The 18232-nt window shown below is 38.0% G+C and overlaps 1 protein-coding gene across 2 annotated transcripts in view; it reads right to left on the bottom strand.

Annotated features, from left to right (window-relative positions):
- Positions 1-1045: 1045 nt before the first annotated feature.
- GIPC3 (GIPC PDZ domain containing family member 3) overlaps positions 1046-18232 on the bottom strand; it is an 84698-nt gene continuing 67511 nt past the window's right edge. Inside the window, exons 4-6 of one of the 2 annotated variants that reach the window (XM_072407088.1) lie at positions 16333-16445; positions 6617-6698; positions 1046-1350 (exon numbers count right to left, since the gene is read on the bottom strand). In XM_072407088.1, coding sequence (XP_072263189.1) covers positions 1208-1350; positions 6617-6698; positions 16333-16445 — 338 coding nt within the window. In that variant the 3' untranslated portion in view covers positions 1046-1207. Of the gene's footprint in view, positions 1351-2938; positions 3271-6616; positions 6699-16332; positions 16446-18232 lie in introns of those variants that run through there. The other variant, XR_011920093.1, reaches the window with a different exon arrangement.

The following is an 18232-nucleotide window of genomic DNA, read 5'->3' as shown; positions in this document are numbered from 1 at the left end:
GTCCACAAAGGTATTCTAAACATATTTTTCTACCACGTTGTGTGTTTATTTCTAGCCCAGGTATGGCCAAAGACAAGAGACATTCTTTGCCTCTCCCTTCTTTGGCTAACCAAGTTCCAGGGGACTTGGTATGGGTAGAAGGGGAGGGGCTCATTTTATGACCTCCTCCTTTCCTAGCCAACCAGATTCCATGTCCCAGGAAGGGTCTGATTTTATTATTGGGGGGGGGGATCTTTTTGAATTAATAAAAAAGCACAAACACCACACCTTTAATACATCTTACAGTCATATTTTTGTTTCCTTTTTTTTACATGGCTAGCTACAAAGCTACAACTTTCTTACATGCCTAGTGTTATACAAAAGATTTTTCTGCAGTAAAAACGTGGATTGTCACATCTGAAGGAATTCCTATTTATTTTAAGACAAAGAACTACTGCATATGTACACACTGGGATGGTATTTATTTGTTAATTTCCAATGCTTTAAGACCCATGCTATAAAATTTTGATGCCTATATCTACATTTTTTCATCTAGGAAATGCTCTAATATTTCCTCCCCCAGAAATGTTAATAACAATACTATGGTTAGCAGTTTTGCAATTAACCCTCCCAAAGTTGAATTTTTTCACTTTATTTGATTTCAGTTTGATTTTTCATATGATTTTTTTCAGTTCAGTCTCAAAAGTTGAACTTATCTGTTCCAAAGAACAAATAAAGAAACAAAATAAATGCAAATCACTATATATAGTGAAGGTTTGAAAGGAATGAAGGGTACTTTAGGAAGGGTAGGAGTGAAGCATGTAAACTGTAAAATGTATTAAATATGTATTTTATTTAACGCATAGTGCTGCTTGAAAAGGTATATCCCCATTATAAAATTGTTACATTGCAAAATAACCATAGGGCATTCCATTAAAAAATGCATATAGAAATTAATATTACAACAAAAGGAAAAGAATAATTTTAAAATAACATGCAATTTTAGAACACAAAAGTGCTATGTATTTACTAAATAGTATCCAAATCAGATATCTAGACAAACAAATTAGCATATGTATATAACTAGTATATATTTTGGAAGGCACATGAGCTTACTGTGGTTGGTTAAAAGTAGTGGTTTTACATTGCAAATGTGTATCAGTTGTCCTTACAAACATTTGTAATGAAGGAATATTTAAAATACCAAGAAGCTAATAAGGGACAAATTTCAGATTCCTGTTTGATGAATGGCTCCCCAGACCTCTAACACAAAGTCAGCAGGAAAGGCAAATTCACCCAAGAGGTTGTCCAGTGCTGTGCCAAACTCTTCAGGGCTCCGCTGCTCCTTGGCTGTTTCCACAACTGTTGTAGCTGAAAAAAAAAATCCCTTTTGATGTATTTATAAATCTGTTTATTTGTAGCAGTATGTACTTATAACTATCAATAGAGGACATATTAAAAACTAAAGACACATTTAAAGTGACCCTGTTGCTTTGATAAAAAAATGCCCTCTCTTATAAGGGTTGAACCACAGTGCCCAGAAGAGGACATTCTTACACATCTGGAAGTATTGAATAGCAGAGGTCCTTTTTTAGAAGTGAGAGTATTTATTAGGAAAGGTAAGTTTGAAGCTTTATTTTACAGAATTATAGTGTTTTGAATTAGCCATCCACATGGTTACTTAGTACCATTCCTGACTAATTGTATTCCAGCATTGTGTGGGTAATTACCACCCCCAATTATCCTATAGTTCAGAATCCAATAGAAAAACAGCTCCCCCCCAACAAATCTTGCCCTTGTTGATCTTAGTGTCACATCAGAGGTCTTATGCTGTCTTAGAGTTATTCAGGAAAGTAAAATTACAAAGTGTAAAACATAATTTGTCTGTTTTCCTGGCCACTCTGTAGTAGCGATATGTTGTACACTGACAAGGACAAGGGTCTGAGAGGAAGGGAAAAAACCCTAATAAAGTCTTATAAAGCCCTTAATTATTTATTTTTCTTTCAATCCAATCCTTTCAAATCTGGTTTCCTCTGTATAACTAACATTTAATCTAAATGTGATATAATTTAGGTTATGATGCTGGTACTGTATGTACTTGGAGCAATGGAAACATCATCATATCATGATGTAGTTTTGATATGTATATTGGTACATATAAAAATAACAATATTTACCATATATTGCATAATGGTTGTTTCTTTGTATGATATTCAAAGAAATAACAATTTCCATACAGGAATATGTATAGTCTGTGCACTTGAGATCATCTTGCATCCTTTTTCACACACTATACACGTTTTCCAATATAATACATGTATTCAGTATTCCATGTTTTTGTATGTAACTTTTTTTTTTTTTTAAATTAGATCTTATGTAGCTCTCTAGTGGTAGCACCAGAAAGCCTTATTATTCCTGGTGCAAAGCTGAGATGCAATTACCATATCGCAAGCATGTAAACCAACAGTAAGGAGAAAATAAACAAATCTTTTAAGCTAAAATAGTTACATGGGGTCAATTTAAAACACCAAATTTAAATAAAACAATATAACATTCATACTGAAACTTCCTAGACTCAAGTAAACCTGCAAAACTTGTAGTACAGACATCAGGATGATAAGTATTTCCCTTAGAATTACAATAAAGAAAAGTTGCTTCCCCCATGCCATATTACTGTAATAACTGAGTTTCAGGTACAGACAAGATATCCTTGAAAAAGCAATTGTATCTTAGAAGACCAGAAACATAGCTCATTTCCTAAAAATGCTTGAACTGCCTGTTATTACCTTAAAATGTTCAGCAACATTCTGATCAGAAGACCATTAGGCGTTGAAAGAGTAGACAACAAAAAGTCACATCTAAATTAATGTCTTTCACAATTTGGGGAAGTGGTGGCTCATATAAGGGACTGACAAGTAGATGCTGGTTGCCAAAGATCGTTCAACTAAAATCTCCTTACCTTCTAAAGCTGTTGTGGCAATATGGGGATCGCTGGTTTAAAAAGAAATCCACAAATGAATCTGATTCTAGCAGAGGCAATAGTAGTAGGGATCTTTTTCATCTTGAGTCCCATAGTTAGGTCGGTTGCAAAAAAATGTGGGTTGCACAACAGATGAATAATTGTCTTCCTTGTGACACTTATGCTATTTTCTTTGTTTAAAAAGTCTTTCATACACAGGCAGTTTAAGGGTGCAGGATATGGTGTGTTCTATCACAAGTGAAAGCAGAAGCAGTGAGTTTAAGTTTAAGACTGGAGTATTCTGCAAATAGGCTTTCTATTGGGGTTAGCAGTCAGCTGCAAAGTTTTCATGTTCTATGAATAATGTTCTAAACCAAAATTAACTTATAATGTTTTGTTTCCAGACAGTTTGTCTGGTTACCCACAGATCAGGCATGTTAAAGAGTTTTGGCAGCTTTGGCTTTATCCTGCTCTGCCTTTGGCTGCTAGGACTTTCTAGCCTTTCTGTTCTCAGTCACCAGTTGTCTGTTGTATATTTTTATTGGATTCAATGCTGCTGATTCTACTTTTTTCCTGAATGTAAAATGGTATGCTGCCTGGACTGACCCATGCCTGTGACCCTGACTCTGTTTTCTTTTAACCTTTGGATACTTTGTTTGGTGGATCAATTACCTGTGTATGGCCTTTACCTCTGTTTTTTGGACATGCCTCTGCTGGACTCTCCAGTATTATCTGTGGGGTTCTGGTCTTTTGTCAGTCCTTCCCCAGAACCTTCCTTTGCACACAGAAGTCCTGAGGGCAACCATGTGCTGGGACAGTGCAATGTTGAGCAGGGGCTTGCTATACGAGTGTGGAAATAGGTTGAGGGTGCCTAGTCTTTGTGGACAATAAATGTGGATGCCTTTCTTCTCCCCCTGAAGTCAGTAAGCTTACCCGGTGGCGAACAAAATATAGCATCCTTATGTTGTATGCCCAAGTGTCAAGGACAGCTTTTTCGTCCGTGCATGCTGTATTTAGGGTTAGTACAGGATAACAATTGATGGAAGACTGTTGTTTCCAACAGTCTCAACAGTTTCAACAGAAACTGCAGAGCCAGCAGCCGTGCATTATTTGTGTAAATGTTATTTGTGGGAAGGTGTTTTATTTTTATGTTCCAGCATCTGTGTGTTGTCTCAAGAAAATGCAGGGCCTAAGTGGAAAAATTGGGCCTAACTATGCATTGATGTGACAACCTATGGGAAAGGGGGATATGGAAAATATCTTCTACATCCTCTGGACTAATGGAATCATTTGTAATGTTGGCAACACCAGGTGCTTGCTGGCATAAACAATAGAAAGAGAGGTAGAGGGAGCAAAGATGTCTGATGCTTTCCAATAAACTGAGTGGTTGATGACACTTAGATTTTATTAGTGGTGGTACTTAGTTTAGTAAAGTGTTTGCCACTTTTTAAATAAGCACAGATTCTGCTTGATCTAGGACTAAAAGTTACCAAGCCAGTGATTCCTGTGCAGTTGTAGTGACAGCAGATGATGAGGAAGGATGACAGCGACTAGGAACTAAAGTTTGTCTAAACTGGCCACAGTACTTCTACAGTCATAATGATCTATAATTATGTTAGTGCTTCTTCATCAACATCACCCTGCCATGGCTCTGCACATCCCTTGTTTTACCCCCTTTGGGGTCAGTTACCTCATCATCGACTACTTCTTCACAGGACTGAACCTAACAATGGCCCTAATTTATTAAAGTTCTCCAAGGCTGGAGAGAATACACTTTCATCAGTGAAGCTGGGTAATCCAGCACACCTGGAATGGATCTGGTCCAGGTATGAAAACATATGCTAACAAATAGCTAATGACTTTTAGGAAATCCATTCCAGGTTTGCTGGATTACTCAGCTTTACTGATGAAAGTATATTCTCTCTAGCCTTGGAGAACTTTAATAAATCAGGGCCAATATGTAGCAAGATGTGGCACCTGCTTTTTGGATTGCTTTTGAATTTGTTTCTTAGACATTTTCTGTTCAGAAGCAAAAGAACAAAGTACACCCACATGCTTTCCTTTCCCCTCCCCCGGAGGATAAAAAAAAACCTTTGGGCATCAGTGAAAGTTAGATCTTTCCCCTGTCCGTATGATTTTTTGTAATTTTTACTTTCTTGACAAAACATGTGGAACCTCTGAGTCAATGTAGTAATCACCTGCTTTAGAACGTCTTAGGGTTTGTCAAACATAGCTGGTCAACAGGAGGCTGGTCAACATAGCTTACTAATGTTCTTTGGCTGACTTTTTCTGTGAGGAAGAGGAGGTACTTTGACTTAAACAATGCCATGTCATCCACTCAACCACCTCTGCAACATACTTCAGTCATAAATGATGGGAATCACCACATCTAGAGAATGAAGGGCATGGCTGGATTCCTAAAGACTGAGCAGGTCTAATGTTACTGGATTTTAAATAATTACTATAATTGCAGATTTGCATTATGGCAGATTGTAAAAACATCCTACTGCAAGTGTCTGTCCTAGCATGCAGATAACCGAGTTAGTGTCACCGATGGCTGCCAGTCCATTTTGTTGAAGTAACACATACTGCCATTTGTAAGAGTGACAATGTGTGTCAATTCGACTAAGTGGATTTAAATGGCTCAGACATCTTGAAAGTGTAGCCATTGCTCCCCTTGTGAAGTCCTTCATGGCTCGGTGGCTGATCCCATGGGCCATGATGTTCTTGTTTAAATTTAAATTTCATTTAGAATATAAATGCTGGCCTCCCTATATTTGCCTAATGAACAATCAATGGCAGCTGCTCTAAACTATTTTGAGACCCTCTGTAATTTTGCAGAGAGTTTCATTATCACCATGCTCTGCGGTTTCTAAAGATCCTTCGCCTTGGTCTATCTTTACCTCATACACATATAGGGGACTATCATTGGTGACAAGAATATGTGTCCCAAATGTGGAATCAAATTTTCTGTTCACAAATGCACACATTGGTTCTGGAAGCAAAATGTATACAGTGCTACACTGAAGGTAAAACGAACAATGGTAAATAAATGGATGATTGGCTTTGTGTCACCCAAATGTGGAATCAATTTTGCTTCACAAAGGTAAGCTCTGTGAAACTAAAAAAGGAAAGAAAAAACTTAGGACTAAGTTGCAATGGTTATGTCTGAGTGTGAATTATGCATTTAATACCAGACTATTTCCAGCTCTCACGCAGTTGTTGCTACATAGAACAGTAGAAAAAATGTTCAGTATCTTTTGCAGTACAGAAGCAGTAAAACTGCTCAGTGCAGAAAGATCTAGTTAAGTTCATTATCAGTTCAATGTAAGCCAGCCTGCCTACATGGATTTCCATGGATGATTAAATTATTTACAATATTTACACACATTTATTGTGGAATCTCTTGTAACTAAATAAAATGATTAGCATCTGCAACCCAAAACTTCAATACATATAATCTATCCCTATGATTTTACCCTGCCTATACATTTAGGATATACTTCAATGTGTATCAGTTTAATATGCCAATAGTTATCCTATAATGTAAATCTAGACAATTATTAGATGAATAAATCAATACAATTCAGCATAGTATATTTCAGCATTTTTAGAAAACATATAATATTTCAGCATTATCAGAAACACTATATTATGTCATCTCAAATCATCTCTTACCCAATTCAACATCCCGGATTCCCATGTAACTTTCTAGTAAATCATCTACCTTACGTGAAGCTTTTTCTTCCCTCTCACTTGGCTGTAGAAAGAAAAAACACTATAAAAAAACGTTATTGTTTGCCCTGACATAAAGCCTATTGTTAATTTCTAACATCTTTAATTTGCTTTTTACCTGGTACACAGTTTTTCATGAATCAATTTCCTCCTAAAAATCTGAGAGGGATGTATTTGTAAATGTTTTATTAATTTATTTCAACCTATTTCTGTTCAGTTTATCCTTTTTTTTTCTGTCACATTCACTTTTCCCCATTGTTCCAGGTTCCTTTACTAATGTTTTGCCCTCCAAATTTGCAAATCAAAACTTCCTAAACTTTTCTTCAAATAGCTTGGATTAGTTTTAGAGGTGTCTTTACACATGAAATTTGCATTGTTGTCATTAGGAAAGTCGGAATTTTAAAGTTTTAGGGTTAAATTGTCAGCATATTTGCTGGAGATGTCTGGGGGACCCATGTGACAGTGTCCTGAAAGAAAAAAACATAACCAAAATGCAATACATTTTTTCAAAATAATGGTAATATATTGGCGCTAATAGCAAATTTTTAATGACAGGCTGCTAACTTTTTTTTATTAATATTATTATTGCAAACCAATGGTCCAAGTGACATCTAGGAGAATTTTAAAAGTAAATCTTCAATTTTTTTTTTTTTTTTTTAGGTATAGTGGCTGGCAACGTCTACACAGGAGTTGCTTCAACCCAGTCCAGCCAGTCAAGATGGCGGAGGAGTGCAAGGAGGAAGAGAAGATAAACATGGCAGTGCCCTGTGATGAAACTAGGACAGGTCAGTATAGAAGGGTTTTGTTGCACTTTAAGTCAATCAGAATATTTTCTGTAAATGTGACACTTACACATTTATTATTTACACTGCACCAAAACCTATTGTACAGTAATATAATAAGCTGTGTGCCAATTGTGGTCCAAATACAATATAAATTAAGGCTAATATTCATTATATTACTGTAGGAGGTGAAAACAAAGTTCATTTTTCAATTGTCAATTAAAACATTGAGAAAATTGAGGTCCCCTCAATTGTCTTTTTAAATCAGAACCTCTCAGGGCTAAGAACTTTCCTAAATATGAAACGGGGCAGTGAGCATTTATGCCCCCTCCCCTATCTATGGAAAACTCCTCTGGAATCTAGTTTTCCAAAAAAAAGTAAGGGGACAAAAAGCATGTAACCCCCTCTAACTGGCTAAACAGAAATAAGCTGACATATCCATGTAGAATGCCTGGGTATGATAAGAGCCACGTTCATGTCATAATCATGAAGAGAACAGTAGAGCAATGCAGCAGCTCTGCAAGGAACTTGAGCTCTCATCACTAAAATACTGTACATCCCAAGCACTAATGTGTAAACTGACCCACTACTTTTCTTTCCTGTGCTGAACCATTCCACGACATGCACTGGCTTCTTTCCTCTCCCCAATGACAAGAAGTCTGATCACCAGGACCAAGCTCTTGTTTTTCATTAGCGCGGGTAGCCAGTGTGGTTCCCAGCTGCCCTCTTGCATGATTGGCTGATCGAATCTAAACAATAGTGACACAAATTTCACAGCTAGCACAGGATGTGGAGCTGCTCAGCACACACACAAGGGATTCCAAATTATTGCAAATATAGTAAGTAGTATAAAAGTTACACAGCAGATCAGTCTACATCCCTACTTATATACTCATTAAAGTGCTATGAATACTTGAAACGTGAGAATTTAAATACCGATCAACAATTCACAAAATACTCAATACCTTAGATAATGTAAGGTAAAAACATGATTACACAATTAATGTTCTAAAACTTTGTGAAAACCATTACATTCAGTTATTGTATAAAATACATTAAATTTCAAAACCAGTACTTACTGTTGCTTAAACATACCTAAACAGTTCATTTAATGCACTCAATAAAAGCACCAGGTAAGGGGTAATCACGTAGATCTAAGTTCTGTTCTATATACTGTAAGGTCTGTGAAAATTCCACATTTTCACAGACCTTACAGTGAAGAATCCCTTCCTTATCTGGAACTTAAACTTCGTTTCCTCCAGACGCAAAGAGTGCCCTCTTGTTCTTTGTAATAATCTCAAAGTGATAAATACCCTTAGACCATTAAGAGTATGAATCATTATTTATAACTCTGGATGCGGTCTTTAAGCCAGTTCTCTATCCATTTACAGATTGACTTTTCTAAACATATTGACCCTAACTTGCATATTAACCGTCTGTGGGGTACAATGTCAAATGCTTTAGCAAAGCTCAAGAACACTATATCAACTGCTACTCCACTGTCTACCTGTTTACTTACTTCCTCATAAAAAGAGAGTAAATTTGGTTGAAAACTTCTGTTTTTCTTGAAGCCAAGCTGACTATAACTCATAAAATAATTTTCTAGCAGAAACTCGTCTATGTGGTTCTTAATCAAACTCTCTAGGACCATTCCAACTATGGACGTTAAACTAATGGGTCTGTAGTTACCTGGTAATGACTTTGCTCCCTTTTTAAAGATAGGAACCACATTTGCCTTATGCCAATCCATCAGTACCTTGCCAGTGACTAAAGAGTCTCTAAAAATTAGAAATAATGGCTTTGAAATGACCAAGCTCAGCTCTTTGAGGACACGTGAATGTAATCCATCAGGTCCTGGTGCTTTGTCAACCTTAATTTTTCTCAGCTGTTTCTCAATCATATCAATTCTGAGCCATTGTGACTCGTTTAAAGCAGTGACATTGCTATTATGAATTGGACTTGAGCTCTGCCATTTTCCTTTGTGTATACAGAGCTAAAAAAAAGTGTTTAGTAAATCTGCCTTGTCTTTATCCCCAGTTACCAACCCATCGACAACCTTTAAGGGACTACATGGTCAGATCTGATCTTCTTGCTAATAATATATTTGAAACATTATTTGGGGTTTGCCTTACTTTCCTTTGCAATCTGTTTTTCATTTTGTTTTGCACATTTTATCTCCGTTTTACATCTTTTGTTATATTCTTTAAAGGTTTCAAATGATGAAGGTGATCCTTCATTTTTTATATTTTTGGAATGCCCTTTTTTTGTTCCTTATGGCTTTTTTAACATCAGCTGTGAGCCACATAGGTTTTCATTTTAGCCTCCAAAACATATTACCCATTGGAATATATTTCAGGGTGCTTTTGTAGAACAGACTTGAAACATTCCCATTTCTGTTCTGTGTTCTTTGAGGACAATATTGTCTCCCAGTTAAAGTCACAGGGAGCTGCCCTTAATAATGAAAAATTTGCGCTCTTAAAATTTAATGTTTTTATCTTTCCTGTTTTTGCTTCCTGTTTACAGCTTACATTAAATGAAATCATATTACGGTCACTGCTACCCAGATTCTCTTTTATATGCACATTTGTTATAAGCTCTGCATTGTTAGAAAGAACTAGGTCCAGCAGAGTATCATTTCTAATTGGGGCTACTATAAACTGTACCATAAAATAATCTTGTATTAGATTTACAAATTTCCTCCCTTTTGCTGTTCATGTAGTATCACTATTCTAGATAATGTCAGGGTGTTTGCTATCCTGTTTGCTAGACTTCTAGCATTGGTGAGCAGACTCTTTAAACCATTGCTGCTTTTACCAGGGAAAAGACAGCCCAGTGCTCTAGGAACCCAAACCCTTCCCTTTTGCACCAGGACTAAAGGCATGCGTTTAGCTGCCTAAGCTCCTAAGCTGCCTAAGCTCCCTCTGCCTTTCCTGTGTTGCCCATGGCACAGACAATATTCCAGAGAACATAGCCTTGGGGGTCCTTTTCTTCAGCTTGAAACCTAGTTCCCTAAACTGATTTTTAAGTATCCTCCATCTTCCATCTATATTGTCATTGGTTCCAACATGGACCAAGGCAGCTGGGTCCTGGCAGCCCCTCCCAGTAGTTTGTCCATTGGTCCACCACATGTCGAACCCTGGCACCAGGAAGACAGTAAACCATTCGGTTGAAGGGATCCAGGCGACAAACTATTCTATCCGTTCTCCTGATCATAGAATCCCTTATGACAATCAATTGTCTTTTCCTTCCTGCATTTCCCTCCCCACCACTACTAGATGTACTACTCCCCCGGCTGTTAGGGGTAGCAGTAACATCTAGAGTTGCCACCACTGTGTCTGCCACCTGCACATCTTCACATAACTTTGCAAACATTTTGGGGTGCTCAAACACAGGGCTGGCCTTCCTTTTCTGGGTGCCCCTACCACTCCCTCTAGTTACATTAATCCAACTCCCTACATGTTAATCCTGACTAACCTCTCCACCCTCCACATCCAAGCAAATAACTGCCTGCTTAGTGAGCAGGAGACCCCTCTCAAGGTGATCCAGTGATTTCAGTGTTGCAATGCGCTTCTCCAGCTCTTCAATGCAAGATACCAGAAAGGTGACTTGCTCACATTTGTCACAGTGGCATTCATCTAGGAGCCGTTGCTCCATTTGTGCATACATGTGGCAGACAGTGCACTGAACCAAACCTTCCACCTTGCTACCACTCATTTTCCCAGCTACAATTTTTGTTTACAAGGAGTTATAAAAGGTTACTTACAGTTTGTGGTTACTATAAGGATTTAACTCCGTATTTTTCCAACTCCACTTGATCAAAGAGCCACTTGTTTCACAAGCCAAGTGTGAGCAAGCTTAAGGTGAGTCCCCCAGGAACCTAAATCACCTCTGAAGCCTTGACCAATCCCCTTTAGAAGTCAGCAAGGAAAAAAAGCTTTTTAAAACAAAACTGCAAAATTCAAAGTAAATAGCTGTCAATGTTCCCTTTTGAAGTGGTCATCAGAAGCAGAATCTCTATTTACCTTAACAATGGTCTTACAAGCTGATAGTACAAGCCACTGTGAGCCTGTTGCTAATAAACACAGCAGCTAGTGGCTTCCCACTTTTTACAAAGCGGAGCCAAAAAAGTTAGAGCTTGAAAGTTAGTTTCAATAACCGAATGTCCTAATTGAACACCAGAACTAAGCAATAAAGAATGTACTTTCATATGCTTGAAAATACTCCCAGAAAATCTTTTATAGATTTTTCCTCTCTATAATAGTTTGTAATTTATCTATCCATTGCATATTTCAGACATATTAGATCAGGGGTGTCAAACTCTGACCCGCAACGTCCTTTTTTGTCCCACAAAGGAATCCTAAATATAAATTGCAGTTGGCCCGTTGCTGCATTGAAATAGTGCCACCACTACAATTCCCACAATCACTCGTGTCTATAGACCAGTGGCCTCTCTGCCTATGCGTGGCCCCACATTGGAGTGTTTTATAGACACGGGGAATTGTAGTAGCGATGCTATTTCAGTGAAGCAGGAGTTCCAACCACTAATAACATTAGGCCCCGCATTGGATTATTTTCTTAATGCAGGGAATTGTAGTAGCGGTGCTATTTCATTTTCAAGTTTGGCCTACGACTATGTCTAAGTTTTTATTTTGGCCCATTGTGTATTTGAGTTTCACACCACTGTATTAGACTATACTATCTTAACACTACTTTAAATGTAAATTTTGTAAAATGGAGGGAACAGATACAAAGATAAAAGATTACAAATCAAGTACTACAACTATCTTGAACATCGTGAGTAGGCATCTCTGAGGAGGAGGGAAGAAAAAGAGCATTGTGTGAAGAAGAGAAAAGAACAGAGAAACAATGGAGTTTTCTTCTAAAAAAAAAGGTTTAAAACGATTCAATTTTTCTTAGGTGTTAGGGATCATTTTGATTCCAATAAGACCAAATTTCTTAGTCTTTTTTAAAGTATCATTAGGCTTAGCTGTTGGCATCTCCATTTGTCTCATATCTTGAGTGTGTTTAGTAAGATTCACTGCTGTTTCAATGTAATCAGGCAATGTGCTGCTGAATAAAGGCTGGAGAGGAGACTCATTCCAAAAAAAAATGCTCACCGGACAAGACCACAAAATATGGAACAAGGTTCCTACCACTACCACATTGCCAGCAAATGTTACTTGCAAAATGGAAAATAGAATGAGTCTTCTCTGGAGTGCAATTCCAAAGCATCATGATTTTCTAAATATTTTCTTATGTAGAGTGCAGTCTGACAAACAAAATAGGGAAATTTGAAGCCTTAATGAAATCTTGAAAGGCATTGCTGAATCCTGGCTTTGTTCCTCACATTACTTAGCTGTTAACATTCCTGGCTTTGTTCCTCACATAACTTAGCTGTTTACATTCCTGGCTATACTTGGGCTTGGAAAGACAAAGCAAAACAAAAAGGTGGTGGTGTCAGTTTGCTCCAACATGGTAAAAAGGTGGAGTTGTATGTGAGAGGTGATTTGAAAGTGAATATGAAAGAAGAAATTGTTGATAGAGCATGTGATGAGGTTAAGACATTGGGTGGAGTTGCATTACACACAAGTAATTATTGGAGTCTGCTATAGGCCCCTAGTGCTAAAGAAGAAATAGAGAATCAATTACTAGCACAGATACAAAAGGCTGGGACAGTGGTAGTGATGGGTGATTTTAACTATCCTGACATTTACTGTGGTAATACAAGTTTATTTTGTTTGGTACAGTTTATAGAAACCCCAACTAGACCTATTTTTTTTCCTAACAATGCAGAGCTTACAACAAATGTGCATATAAAAAAAATCTGAGTTGCAGTGACCATAATATGATTTCATTTAATGTAAGTAATAAATTGGCATAAGGACAATGTGGTATCTAGCTTTAAAAATGGAGAAAAGTCATTATCAAGTAACTACATACTAGAAAGTTTACTTTTTAAAGGTTGGAAAGATCCAGGAGAGTTTGATAAAGAGAGTTCTGCTAGAAAATAATATTATAAATGATAATCAGCATGGATTCAAGAAAGACAGAAGTTGTCAAACAAATTTAATCTCTTTTGATGAGGAGGTAAGTAAACAATGGAGTAGCAGTTGATATAGTTTACTTTGCTAAAGCATTTGTCACGGGACTCACAGACAGTTAACATGCAAGTTACGGTCTATAGGTTTAGAAAATTCAGTCTGTAAATGGATAACTGGCTTAACAATTGCATCCAGAGAATAGTAATTAATGAAAGATTCATACTCTGAATGATCCAAGGTTATTAACGGTTATTAATGGTGTACCCCAGGATTCAGTGTTGGGACCTTTACTGTTTAACATCTTTATAAACTATATAAAATTTGGAATAAAAAGTACCATTTCTGTGTTTGCAGATGAAACCAAAGTATGGAATGGAATTATGTCAATAAAGGATGTCTATAATCTACAAGCAAACCTGGATGCACTGTTTGATTGGGCAGCCTAGTTGCAAATGATTTAATAATGATAATTGTAAAGTCATGCACTCGAGGGCTAACATCATGCATGTTTCATACTGTCTGGGGAGAATACTGTTGGGGAAGTCAAAAATGGAAAACGATCTGGGGGTTTTAGTAGATCATAGACTTAATAATAGCATGCAATGCCATGCTGCAATATATAAAGCTAGCAAAGTACTTACTTGTAATAAAAGAGGTATAGCCTGCAGAGATTGAGACAAAATAATGCCCCTGTACAAAACATTGGTCAGACCTCATCTGAAATATGCAATCCAGTATTGGGCACCAGTTCACAAAAAACAAATTGTGGAATTGGAGGGAGTGCAGAAAAGGTCAACTAAACCAATAAAAGGAATGGAGGAGCACAGCAAATAGGAGAGATTAGTTGAACTGAATCTATTCTCCCTTAAGAAGAGACATTTAAGGGGGGGGGGTATGATCACCCAATATGAATATATAAATGGTCCATATAGAGAACTCATTCCCAAATATTCCCTATAAGGTCATTACAAAGGACAAAAGGGCACTCTTTGTGTCTGGAGGAAAAAAATTTAGTCTTCACATAGGGGATTCCTCACAGTAAGGTCTATGAAAATGTGAAATATGCTCCTTCAGGAGGTAGTAGAGTACTATAGATTGCTTTAATAAAAAACTGGATTTTTTTCTTGACGCACAGAATATACCTGGTAATAATGTTTTAAAGTAAAGAAGAAGGTATGGAGATATGTGAGGAGAAAATATATAATAATAAGTCATCCGCGTATAAGGAAAGTTTATATTGGCAAGTTCCTAACTGCATATTTCGTATATTTGGTCTCAATGCGACCGCTAAATGTTCCATGACTAATGTGTATAAGAGTGGGGATAAGGGACAACTCTATCTGGTTCCATTGTGTATTGGGAAGAATTCTGAAAGAGAACCATAAAACCTTACTCTAGCTCAGGGTGCATCATATAACACTGAAATACAGGCTAACATTACAGGACCCATTTCAATTTACTCTGTCAAATGCTTTTTCAGCATCTACTGACAGGAGGCACATGGGGATTTTAAATTGTTTGAAGGCCTGTGACAGGCAAAACTCTTTTAAATGGAATTATCACCTTACCACAGCAAGCTGGAGTTGCATGAGGCGAAGCTGTTACGACAGGTCAGGAAATAATTAAAGGGATGCATCATTGAAATCAATGAATTGTATTCTCCTGGAGATATGCATAATCATGGATCCAGCAAAATACATTCCTAGACCTAAAAGTTGTGCCTGGGGGTCTCTATATTGTTGAAAATGGCTTGCAGTACCCTAGGGGGATCAGCTGATGAGGTAGCTTCAGGGAAGCCTCTCACCAAAATGTTCTTGTGGGCATGGTTATCTAAGTTTTCTAAGTGATGGCGGATATCTCTGTTCATAGGAACCCGAGCCTGAACCCAGTCTTGGAGCTGAGAGACCACATTTTTTTGTTGCTTGTAAATCTTCATCCACCATATCTGCTCTATTAGCAAGTGAACAAAGATCACTTTTAAGTGTTTGAATCTCTACCCTGCCGGACAAGCTGCCGGAAATCTTCCCTAGTGGGGATCGATTAAAAATAGGTCTGCAGGGGAAACAAGTATAAATGACCGCAGATGCACTGGCATATGGAGCAGCAGAAGATGGCAAAGAGGTTGATCCTACTGGGGAAGAGGTAAATCTAAAATCAGCAGCATTAGATGGGCGAACCCTTGAAATTTCAGTGACTTCCATCACTAAGGATTCCCCCAGGTAATGTGGGTGCTGAAGAAGCAAATGAAGATGATTAATTAATACCCCCAAAGAGGCACTCACCTGTGCTAGCCTTACTTCTAGTAAGGCATACATTTCTCTCCCACTGAGGTAGTGGGCTCAAACCATCTGATGGAAAAGTATCCATCAGTTTGAGAAGTCCAGAAAGAAGCAAGCAGAGGCAGGGGAGGCTGATGGCTGCATCTGTGGAGCAGCATACTGATGTCCCGACTGAGCCTGCTGTATACGCCATCTTGGAAGCTTTGCTTCCTAACTGGGAGCTGAATTTTATGAACTTCTGCCTTTTTCTCAGTGAGGGATTGGATGGCAAACTGTTCTCTGCTGGCTTATGGTCTTGTTGACAGTGCTGCCTTCCTATGGGGCAGGTGAAGATCTGTTCTCTAATTACTAGAGTGCAGAGAAGCACGTCCAGATCTGCACCCCCCTTCCACTAAAACCTAATATAGCCTTCACATAAATGAGGACTGCATTGCATTTTAACAACAAATCACTCCATAAAGATCATTCAGGAACAGGAGCATAAAGACAATTGAGAAATTTGTATTTGTGTGGTAGATCTAATTATAATTTAGCTGAATTTAGAGATTTAAATTTACCGGTTCTTCAACAGTGGCCAATCCTTTATTTCGCAGGCGCAGAGTCTCTCTCCCACTGGACACCTTACCCTCTATGGGACTTTTGTTTGGTCTTCCTCTCTGTCCAATCATATCTGAAGAAACACAACACAAGTTTCTGACTATTTAGACAAATAATGTATGTTATGAACTGTTTGGTATGTTTCCTATAAACATCAAAGTATTTTACATTTGAATTTGTTCCAAACAATAGGCTGTAGTCTTAGAAATACATCAGAAAATTAGAAAACCAAAACATTCCCTGTATATATAACTATACCACCTGGCAAGATTGTTCTGTAAAAACAAACATTTTACTTGTACAGATTCTAAGGTCTTCAGTTATAATAAGCAAGTATAATTATAGCAAAGCTGGTGATTGTGATGATGATTGTGAGTGTCAGTCTGAAAAATTACACTCATGCAGGTCTGTCGAATAGTTTTAGCAGCATTATTTAACCAATACTACACTAACTTTGACTTGAAGACATAGATTCAGAAGTAGGTAGAAAACTAAACTAGAATACTACTGGAGATCCTCAGAACTGTAAAATTCTGAATCTGAACGAGTGCATTCAGAATGTTTCAAAAATCTGAGTCTGAATTTAAATTTAAAAATAAAAGATTTAAAGTGCTAGTTCACAGTCATTGCTCCATGTCAGCAAACAAATGGATAAACTCTCTGAGTGAAGTTAGTAAAATTCAAGGAAGCCATACACCTATTGTTCCTTTTCTTTTATTCTGTATATCCTCAGTGCTGGTGTATCCATACACCAAGCTGAAGTAAATCTATGAATGTCCACTGTCCAGGTGAAGTTGTTTCTAAAGGGAACCTAGAGAGGAGATGACCCCTTGAAGGCTCTGAAAGTGTGATACTGGCTCAGTGAGTTGGCATGTGGCACAGAAGGCACAATAATTTTTCACTTCTACCTTCACACCTGGCCAGAATAATCGGTCTGTTATAGGAGCCTCTGTTTTCTCAGCCCCTAGGTGACCCTCAATTCTTTGGTACCAGCAATTGCTAAACAACCTCTTCCCGTACCTTGGTGACCCAAAACAACAGTTCCCCATTATCAGAAAAAGGGGAAAAATGTCATCACTGTCCAGTCCCTGGGGCATTCCATTCCATATAAATCTGTTACCATGCATTTAGAGGGGTCCGGCATCTAAAGTCCCCTCCTTGAAACCTCTAAGTCAGGATAAACAGGATTGGAAGAGGATTCCTATTAATCCTCCCTGTACTGGGGTACAATGACCCATACTGGGGTACAATGCCTCCCTCAGAGGTCACCTCAGATTCCTGTCCTGGATAGTTAACATCATTGTCACCTTTGGGAGCATCATGTACATTAGCAACATCAGACACATTCACAGCAACATGCAGACTTTTTTTTTACTGGCCTTGGTGCACAGTGCTTTACTTGTATGGGTGTCACTATATGGATGTCCCCCCTTCTGCCCTTACCTTTCCCCACAGTTCCCAACTTAGACATATTAAACATATTGGAAAATCTTGCGGTAACACAACTTAGCACACCGGGTTTTTTTACCACACTGACCACACTGACGGCATGAGTGACTGTTGCACAGTGGTGAAAAGAAAATGTCAGTGGTGAATGTCACTGGCGTCACAGGGTAGGTTCTTGTGTCCCCATTGATGCAGACCACTCAGAATTTTTCCTGAAACATGAACCTCCCCAAACACACTGGTGTACACCAGGGTCGCCATGATTCCAGAGTCCAGCAAGGCCTTGGTGGGAACTTGGTTAAGATAAAAAGTGCACCCAAAGCTCTCCTTAAGGTCATCAGGAAAAACAGTTCAAACTCACTAGCCGTAGAATCATGATCACTTGGACATTCCACACTGTATGAGTTCCTTCTG

This window comes from Pyxicephalus adspersus, chromosome 3 (assembly GCF_032062135.1).
Source record: "Pyxicephalus adspersus chromosome 3, UCB_Pads_2.0, whole genome shotgun sequence".
Lineage (NCBI taxonomy): Eukaryota > Metazoa > Chordata > Amphibia > Anura > Pyxicephalidae > Pyxicephalus > Pyxicephalus adspersus.
This window is presented reverse-complemented; position numbering and strand designations above follow the sequence as displayed.